The 9,855-nt window shown below is 40.2% G+C and overlaps 1 protein-coding gene across 2 annotated transcripts; it reads right to left on the bottom strand.

Moving 5' to 3' along the window:
- Positions 1-319: 319 nt before the first annotated feature.
- ankk1 (ankyrin repeat and kinase domain containing 1) lies at positions 320-7,966 on the bottom strand. Of its 2 annotated transcripts, XM_038694275.1 has the most exons (10): positions 7,653-7,966; positions 7,155-7,437; positions 6,884-7,035; positions 6,487-6,536; positions 4,983-5,138; positions 3,105-3,229; positions 2,509-2,542; positions 2,024-2,077; positions 1,837-1,945; positions 320-1,556 (listed from the first exon to the last, which is right to left on the bottom strand). In XM_038694275.1, the coding sequence occupies exons 1-10, from the start codon at positions 7,829-7,831 to the stop codon at positions 524-526; spliced, it is 2,175 nt and encodes a 724-aa protein (XP_038550203.1). In that variant the 5' UTR covers positions 7,832-7,966; the 3' UTR covers positions 320-523. The 2 variants fall into 2 exon arrangements, with proteins under 2 accessions (XP_038550203.1, XP_038550202.1); XM_038694274.1 differs by having other exon boundaries at positions 1,837-2,077.
- Positions 7,967-9,855: the final 1,889 nt, after the last annotated feature.

Genomic DNA, 9,855 nt, shown 5'->3' on the forward strand with positions numbered 1-9,855 from the left:
GTCATTGTAACAACAGCTCTTTTATGTTCATTTTCACCCATATGTGGCAGCAGAATAATAAGAATAATTCCACAAGGAAAGCACACATGAGAAGCAAAAATGATTCAAATGGAGAATCAATAGGTGTTCTGTACTTATAGGGTACCTCACCCAATTCTGAACTCATGTGTTGGCTCCCTGACATTTTCTATCATGTCCCTGTAGGATTCTACAAACTTTTGTGTCATTCACTTTTACTTGAATGCCTGATTTGGCATCCGAAGATGCATCGGTTGTAACTTACAGCAAAATAATTACTGGAAGAATTAGACACATTAGATGAATCTTTTTTTTTTTTTTATATAATAATTTGAGAACTTCCACATTGTTAGGGGTTTTGTAAAATAAATGAAATCCACTGTTTTTGTAAATCCACATTTTAAAAAAATTCAAAGCTTTTAAGTTGCTTTAAAAGAGCCCCTCTCAAAAGGATAATATTCCAACTGTGTAATTGATGGTTTCATTGTACTGTAAAATACTGCAACTAATTCTCCAGTAGTTGCACTATTTCCAATTTTTCACACCTCTGGGCCACATTTAAAGCTGTGGATCCAGAAGAGTCCGGCAGAGTCCTGTCTGCTCCATTCAGCAGCAGAGCCTTTACAATAGGCACACAGCCATGCTTGGAAGCCAGGTGTAAAGGTGTTGCCTTTCCTGAGTTTATTGCATTGACATCGGCATGATGTGATATCAAATGGAGGACACTTGGGAAACTGACACTGGAACAAGCTACATGTAGTGGCGTCCATCCTTCACTGTCCTCTGACACATTTGGGTCGGCTTTGGCTGCCAAGAGCTTTGCTACCACTTCCGGCTCACTGTGGTGGCAGGCGAGGTGGAGCGGGGTCCATCCATTATCACCTCTAGCATTTACACAACCACCGTGATTATCCAGCTGGACAACAATGGCTTCATGTCCCCTTAGGGCAGCCAGGTGCATGGGAGTCCAGCCTTGGAGGGTCCTGGAGTCCGGGCTGGCCCCTTTTGACAACAGCTGCCTGCATATACCTGTATGACCCTTCTGAGCAGCCAGGTGAAGTGGAGTGTATCCTCTGCTGTCTGCACTGTCAACAATCACCCCACTCTGTAGCAACTGTCTGACTACTCTGTTATGGCCTTCCTCAGCTGATAAGTGAAGAGCAGTGGACAGAGAGCAGTCGATAGCATTGGGATCTGCTCCCTGGGAGAGGAGGAGCTTGGCAATATTCTGATGTCCGTAGGCGGAGGCAAGGTGGAGCGGTGTCCTCCCTTGTGCTTCCCGTTCTCCGACTGCTTCCTTTGACAGCCGTGAAAGCAACAGGCGCACCACTGTTTCATGGCCATTCTGGCAGGCCAGGTGGAGGGGCATCCAACCGGCTTTTTCCCGGGCATCCGCCACTGCTCCTTTGTCCAACAGGAGACGGGCAGTCTTGTCATCGCCATTCTGAGCAGCAAAATGGAGCGGTGTCCACTGGTCCTCATCTCCCTGGGTGGTAACTGCGCCATGTTCCAGCAACAAAGAGATGATGTCATGAAGCCTGTAAAAAAAAAAGTTGAATTCATAGGGTACAGTATTACTGACTCTTGTGATCACCGTGAGGTTGCTGGCCAACCAGGGCATACTATTTATCATACAAACATGACAGTGGTATCAATGTTCTCATCTATCTTTCAGCAAGAAAGTAAATAATAGTATTTCCCACAATATCAACCTATTCTTTTAACTTTGAATATAGGATTAGAAAGTCTTTGGTTAACCTTAGAACTCTAGACATTATCAAAATAGCAAAATGTTTGTTAATATATTTTTATACAGACCTGTGCAGAACAGCAATAATAAGAGGAGTGTAACCTCTGGCAGTCGTACAGTTGACTTCAGCACCGAGACTCAGGACACGCTCGACACTTTCTGCATCCTTGCTGGCTACTGTGTAGTGGAGGAGGCTCTTGTTATCGGAAAACTGTGTGTCTACGTGTTCTTTTTTTACAGACTGTCTGAAATTACCAAAATCTTTTTTGGACAGCAGAGAGAGAATGATGTCCTTGTCATGTTGGCCATCTGTTAATGTAAGGCAAAGGGCATAATATGAGAAAAAGAGTTGCAGAAATGGTGATTACTGGTATGTGTCACAGGAACTTCTATATTGATGAATTTTGTTGTACTGAAGTTGTGTCTCCTTGGTGTGAAATGTTTACTTCGTTTATTAGTGTTTGAACAAATGTACCTATACATTTCCATTTGAATGGGAAGTGACAATGGAGTATACAAGGGATATAATAAAATGATTGTGAATCATCTATTCAATAATCTAGTCAACATTTCAGAGAATGAATGTTTCTTTTATTCTACCTTGAACTGATAGTTAATTCTGTTTTTCAAAACTAAAGGTAATGTTAAAAATGTGACAACACTGTAAATAGCACTTTTTAAATGTCAGCTCTCCAGGCTTTGTACTTTGTACTGATTTTCCATCCGACCCATGTGATTACCTGAGGGAAGGTCAGGCCTTTCAGGCAAAGCAATCTAAAATGGAAAAGAAATAAAGGATATATTACAAAAGTTATTCGCTGTGACATCAATCATCACAAGTGGTTAATAAGGACACATATTAATCAATATAAAACATATAAATGATGCAACGCCTGAACAGCTCCCTCATTGTTTCAGTATTATTAATAACCTGATACATCATTTGCCCCATTTGCATTTGTATAGTATTTGTGTACTTTTCTCTTTAAAGACACAGTAGCAGCTAAAAATAAAATAAAATCTGGTATGGTGCCTATATCCATGGTGACTAACGGTTTTAGTGATTCCCTGACTATTCATCTAGAAACAAAACAAAGCAAAAAAAAATCCTCATCACAGAAGCCCTAGCGTGGATGTAGTTTTTTTGTTGTGTTAACTACTGTACTTTCCCCCAAACTCTTTCTTGTAGTACCTTGGTAATACCATTAACCTGAACTGCTTATTATGTCAAAGGTGGAGTAGATACAGTAGTTACTAAAGTACCATTCAAGCAAAGGTGGAGTAGATACAGTAGTTACTAAAGTACCATTCAAGCAGAGCATTAAGCAGAACTAACCTTATTTATTGGGGAAACCAGCCAGGGAAAATTTGGTTTCTGTCCCTCGTCACCACTTTTGTGACGATTCATTGGTCCTGGGATCTTCAGGATGTCACTCAGGGACTCGGTTTTCTTCACAGTGTCTGCACACAAAACAGCAGTCAAGGAAAGGATTGTTCTGAATTTGTCTAATCAAACAAATGTACTGCTGGGCTCGTAGCTCCAACACCCAGTGGGCTCTTCTTATAATTGCATCACTGCAGTAAATGAACATGCTTGAATTACAGTTAATTCTTTCACAGATACGATAACATCACAAACTGGAATAGCTGCTGTTTATGAATACACATTCATTAAAGAGGTCATATTATGGAATTAGATTTTTCCCCTCTCCTTTATTGCGTTATATACCTTTTTTGTACATGTAATAGGTTTGCAAAGTGAAAAAGCCCAAAGTCCACCCCAAAGGGAGTTCCCATCGCCCACAGAACACTGCTCTGAACTGCCTGAAAACAGCTCGTTGTAGTCCAGCCATCTCTTCCTCTTTCTTGTGACGTCACAAGAAAACACGTGTCATAATGTTCGACTAACGGCTAGTCAGGCACGCCGGTGGAAAAACACACTGAGCTGCAACACACACAGTGACAAGAGTCACTATAGTTTGCTAAGTTCGTAAGTGGAACAAATACAGCTGAACCAAAGCCGTGTTTACTGGCTTTTCAGGACCTGCCCTTTTCTGCTTCTGATTGGCTAGTAGTACTTACCTAGGAACTGCGCATGTGCAACTCCCAACCAAGATCAAATAGAAGTGAGATGCCTCACTCTGTAGCTAAAACGAAGCGTTCAAAACACAGGGTGAAAAATGGTGCTGCAGCAATGTGCAGTATGTCAAAATATATGGTGTTTTCTGAAGATAAAACCATGTAAACCTGTACTGGTACAACCCCTAAATAAAATTTTGAACCTGAAAATGAGCATAATATGACCTCTTTAATACAAACCATTCATTAAGTGCTTGTTCGTACTTTGTGTATATGTGTCAATCTAATTTGGATGTATGCATTTCCTCAAGCATCAAGCATTCCCAGCAGCAGAACGTGTTCTCTATGAACATGTGAGAACTCAATTGGCTGCCACATAGGCTGATTAGAACACTTGTGTTTCAACATGTCCAAACATTCATTCATTTGGCCCTTGTTCATGCTTTAGTGTGCGAGAGTCTGCATGTCTCATATTAAATACATGTGTTATTTGCTTGAAACACCCATTTCCTTGAGTGCAGTGTTTCATAGCAGTTATGTAGCAGTTCATAATGTTGACATTCTCATTAAGGGAAAAAAAATTATATTGTTACTAATTATCTTGGCATCATTTTACACTCAAAGTATTTTGATGAGACACCAAATGGCAAAAACAATTAAACACATCAACGACAACATCAGACATATTTGCAAATTGCACATCATCTTTCTATGCATGCAGCCAAGATACTGTGCATGCCACGATCTATTCCCAAATGTATCTTAAGGGCAGATTGGTGATCAGTCTTTGTACAAATAAGTGTTGTCTGGTATGTCATTATCCCATGTTTTTGGAGAAAGAGAAGTCCTCTAGTTTAGACCATTTTAAAATTGTATAACTTGTGTACCTGCATGCAAGGTTTTGACCCTCCTCTGTTTCATTAATTGTTAAATCTCGTTTGTACGAGTTAGAAACTGTTATTTTCCATCACAATATATTTTGGGAATCAGCCTTTTCTGTTAAGGAACCTTTTACAAAGCTTTGGGAACTCAGTGGATGACATAAAGAGCTGCAGATTCACTGATAGCTTTAAATCTAAATTAGAAAGTGGGTTGAAAACCTTTTTCTGTCTTTTTTTTTTTTTGACTTCTGTACCTGAGAACTGTGGCCTCTTGCTCTGGTCCTGGTCCCAGCACTGCCTCATGATGCCTATCATCTGATCACACTCATCGGGTCTCTGTTCGGGTATCATCTCCATGCTGGGTCTCTTACCATGTGAAACCTGTAGGAGCACTGTGGTCACATTGCACCCTGGGTTCACAAAACAGATGTCAGACACAAGGATCATTGTAGATCAACACATGCAGAGAGTGACCACAGCTGCAAAAGCGGGTTCACTTTAGTTTCAAAACATTTTGTAAGAGGGGCACCGAGATGAATTATATTGTGCACTTGATTTATGAGAACATTATTTTCTTCCGCTGTAACTTCATGCTTAATGGGCAGACATGAGAATGTTATTGATCTCATCTAACTCTCTCCAAGAAAGCAAATAAGCCATTTCCCAGAAGGTCAAACTATTTCTTTAAAATGTTAAAATGTTAGCTGTGTTTAAGTGAATGCAACAAAATATTGGAGCTGAGTTGTGGGTTAGGTTCAGATAATTAGAACTTGACAAGGGCTACAGTTAAGTTCACATAAAAAGGTTCAGCAACAGTTAATTTAAGGTCAAGGTTAGAGTTAAATAAATGGTTGTTGAGAAAACTAACCATGACTAAATGAGTACCATGAATTGATTTAAAGGACGATGGACAGTATGGTCCTGCCGGTTATTGTAATCTGTGCACCTATATACCGGTCAGCATGTTATTTCAATGAAATACTGCCCATTGCTAAACATTAACAGATATTTGGGAGGAAAATGTTTCCCCCACCTTTTGTGCTATGCACTTTACATACTTATTTTAAAAAGCAACTGTGTGTGTCACGGTCTTGGCCGTGATTTCAGTTTGTCGTTTATATTTTCCCCTTCTCTGGTCCCCACTTGTGTGTTTTGTCTGTCTTGCTGTCCCTGTGTGCTGTGGGCGTGGCAATCTCTCTCCCTTGTCTGTGGATCCTGGTTACCTGCCAATGACACACACCTGCGTCTCATCAGCTTATCAGCCCTGCAGTATATCAAACCCGGTCTTCCAGGCACTCATTACAAATCATAACTGTTTCTGTGGCAATACCTTCAGGCCTACTAGTGAGTTTCTGTTAGTCTCTGGAATTTCTTGTTGTGGTTTGTTGGCTTCTCTGAGTAACTCTGTTTTCCTTGTGCCTCAGGATTACATTCCTGTGCCTGCCGGCTCTCTGCCGGCCACGCCAGTATCACTCATTCTCTCTGCCTGATCCACCCGCCATTACTCACCACCCGCTGCCTTCTCCTGCAAGATTGCAACATTACTATCCAACCCCTTATTAACCCTGTCTGCAATAAATACTCTTCTGTTGTATCACAATTCTCTGTGTCCGAGTCTGCTTCTGGGTTCTAAGTCATTATAAATCGTAACACTGTGAAAGTCAGTTCTGGAAATACTGAGATTGCTAATGTGAGTCTTTGTTAAACTAACACATTTTCTATGAAGTTGTGATGCATTTCAAATGAATTCATTCCTACCTGCGTATGGTTTCTGCTGTGTCAGTATCTCCCAAATTACAATTCCAAAGCTGTAGATCAAAGCAGAGAGTGGCACTTCAGTCTTAATTTTCTCACCTTTGCATCTCCTGTATTCACTAAACATTGTCCCTCTTTTATATGAAAGCCTCTGTAGAAAATAAGTTGTTTTTGTTTTGTGACATGCCTTTTATGATAAAATAAAATCAGTCACTACTAAAGGGTAGAAAGAGTGAGTCAGACATGAGTATAATATATAGAACATGACCTGGTGACCCAGAATAAAAATATATATAATAAAGAGCAAGGTTACACTGCGTGAATTTGTAGATTGTGCACTGAATCAGAAAAGAGCAGTGACTCTGAAGGTGCAATTTTGAAAATGCTCTTGGCAAGTCACCTGTAAACATCAAAGCTAGTTTCTGGAGGATCAAGGCTCTGAGTGAAGGTCTCTGGGGGAATGTAACTTATATTCCCTCTCGCTGTCAGATGCTCCATGAACAATGTCTTGCTCATGCCCTCTTCCCAGTGAATTAAACCAAAATCAGCAATCTAGAAAAACAAGAATTTCAGAGTAGTACATGATGAGCATACATTGCTGCACCGAGCAAATGTCGAGAGATTACAGTAAGCATCTAAGTCTCAGCATGTTTTCACTGAGTTTCACTGACCTTGGCATGGAGATGATCATCTAGTAGGATGTTGGACGTCTTGAGGTTAAGATGGAGTAGTGGAGGCTTCATGCTGTGGAGGAAATTCATGCCCATGGAGGCCTCATGAATTATCTGGAACTTCTTTGGCCACATCAAATTGTGACTGGCTAGGAGATTGTTCAGCGATCCATTACTCATGTACTCCATCACCACAGAAGTCCCTTCGCTGCACAGTCCGTAGACAGGCACAATGTACTTGAATTTCAATTTGGCTATGTTGGATGCCTCATCTTTTATTCTCCTGTGATGGGACAAAAATGGTCAATGAAACAGGAAACATTCTTTCCGGTATGAAACATTTTAGACATAAAATAACCACAAGATCTTTGTAAAGTTCAAAATTAATTCCAAGTACACAACCGTGCCAATATGCTAAAACATTGCTGTAAATTTAGACAGTTCCTTATATCTGACGGCAGGATGGAAAGCAATTTGTGCTAGTATTCATTGTCCCACCTGTAAAAGTTGTTTGCAGACAAGGTTGTGTCAAAGCTTTTCAGGGCACAATTTACCCGCCAGAGCTTGAGCTTGACCTGGTACACCTGACCAAATCTGCATTCTGCCACCTTAATCCAGTCAGCCTCAAAGTCATCCTTCGTGAAGTTCTTGAGCTGAGATCCATCAAGGCAATCCATGAGTACAGAGATGCATACAGAGACCCTGAAACACACTCACTGTCTTACACTTAAACAGGGTTTATTCTTCAGATCAGCGTCGATCAGTCGAGCTCGAGTCTCACACGGTGAAAGAGAAATTTGTTGAACATGGAAGTGGAGTCACATACATACCAGATAATACTAGATCTGTGGGAGGAGCTGAGGCGCAGAACTTGTTTGCACTGCAATGTTGCAAATCTTGTTTTAAGCTGCCAAGACTAGTTGCATAGCTTTCAGCCTTCCAGACATACTGTGTGACTTTTACCTCCAATACCGAGACTGACCCACATCCATCTGAAAGAAAAGCTAAGCGATTCCGAAGAAATGTATGGATTCAGCACAAACAGAGTGTCAGTTAGGATAGTTGATATGAAAGATATGTCAATTGTGGGTCTGTATGTGCAGTAAATGAACTGCCTAATGAACCATTCACTTCTGTCAAACTGCACTTTAACAAGGCACTTAACCCCCAGCAGCTCCAGTGGAATGGCTCAGTAGTCTATACCACCATTACTGTGTGAGAGTGTGTGTGTTTGTGTGTGTGTGTGTGTGTGTGTGTGTGTGTGTATGTACAACCTATGCTAGTAACATCTACATACTGTAACATAACTTGATTAATTAGAAGAAAACAAAAACAGAAATAAGGTTAATTCATGACAAGGCTGGTCATGTCCTGGAAATAGTTTTACACTTTGGAAAATACACTTATTCACTTCCTTGCTTAGCAGAAAATCTGGAAATATGGTGAAATAGCTAGCCTGGCTCTATCCAAAGGCAACAAAATCTGCCTACTAGGACCACTGAAGCTCATCACATTGTGGTTTTAGAGGGGATTAAGTGTTATCTATTTCTAAGCCTAGCACAGTAATTTCCTGGGACCTTTGTCACTTTGAGGCAGCCAGCAGAGACTCCAAGAAATCACCTTTCCCGGCCAAGAAATCTGGCCCATTATAATGGATTTTGTTACCTTTAGACAGAACACGGCTGTTTAACCCTGTTTTTGTGTGAAGATAAGCTAACCCACTGTTGTCTATATATTCATTTTTACCATGAGTGGCATCAATAACAAATCTACTGTAACAAGACAGCAAATCCCAAAATATCAAACTATTCCTTTAAAGTGTAGCTCTTTTTCAGAAGGTTTCTTTGTACTGATTTCTCTGTGACTGGAAGTGATATCAAAGTGATTCCAAGTTGTTAAAATAAAGTTTTCCATACCAATGTGCAAACACATTAATATTACTTTGTTCTTATCATGCAGTGTCATGTAACAATACCAAAAAAATTTAAGTTAAAACAGGAAGATTCAAACCAAGTCAAAATAATCCTATTCATAGAACATGTTGTACTTTTTCATCACTTAAAGCCGTAAATTGGTTTGTAAATTGCCTTAAATTGTGTTGAATATGTACCTGAATACTTTGTTGGCAAAGCTCAAGCATTTGTTAAGCATCTGTAAAGTATCTACTGTGAGACTAGACTCATCTCTCTAAATAATTGCTTACTGGCTGGTTTTCCCTGCTCTGTTTAAAACATAGAGAAAACAAAATGAGATTAAAAGCTTTTGAACTGATCTGTGTGTGGAGGCTTATTGTTTTCAACTGACACGAAGAAAGGAATTGTTTTGTTTGCATTATGTTTTTTTCCGTGTCATTCTCTGTTGGGGCTGGTCAAGCGATAAATTTAGCATACTGTAAAATTGTTGATTTGCTGCAAGCCATCCCATTTCAGTTTCCAATGTGTCAAGGAATTTATTGCTTTCTACCTTGACTTCCTGTTAGACCTCGAAATTGTGGAATTCGTCTTTCTGCGTCTTTCTGCATCAGCAGTGTGTGTCTTTCTGTGTCAGCAGTGTGGTATTTGAGAGGAAAGATTTAAACTGCCTGGCTTATGTGAAGGGATTAGGGTAATAGGAAACTCATTCAAGAAGATGAGGAAACAAAGATGTCCTCTATCTCCTTCCATTTTATCCGGACCTGCTGTTCTGTTTTATAGGCTCATTA

The sequence above is a fragment of the Micropterus salmoides genome, unplaced genomic scaffold, assembly GCF_014851395.1.
Source record: "Micropterus salmoides isolate LMB-PRFRI ecotype aquatic unplaced genomic scaffold, ASM1485139v1 Ms_hic_scaffold_3, whole genome shotgun sequence".
NCBI lineage: Eukaryota > Metazoa > Chordata > Actinopteri > Centrarchiformes > Centrarchidae > Micropterus > Micropterus salmoides.

Bases quoted from the DNA above. Each gene is read 5' to 3' on its own strand.
- ankk1 (XM_038694274.1), bottom strand. From the start codon at position 7,831: ATGGATTGCCTTGATGGATCTCAGCTCAAGAACTTCACGAAGGATGAC. The intron at 5,139-6,486 runs GTAGGAATGAAT...TTGTGAACCCAG, and splicing joins ACAGCAGAAACCATACGCAG to GGTGCAATGTGACCACAGTG. The intron at 1,557-1,836 runs GTCTGTATAAAA...TTTTTTTTACAG, and splicing joins ATTATTGCTGTTCTGCACAG to GCTTCATGACATCATCTCTT.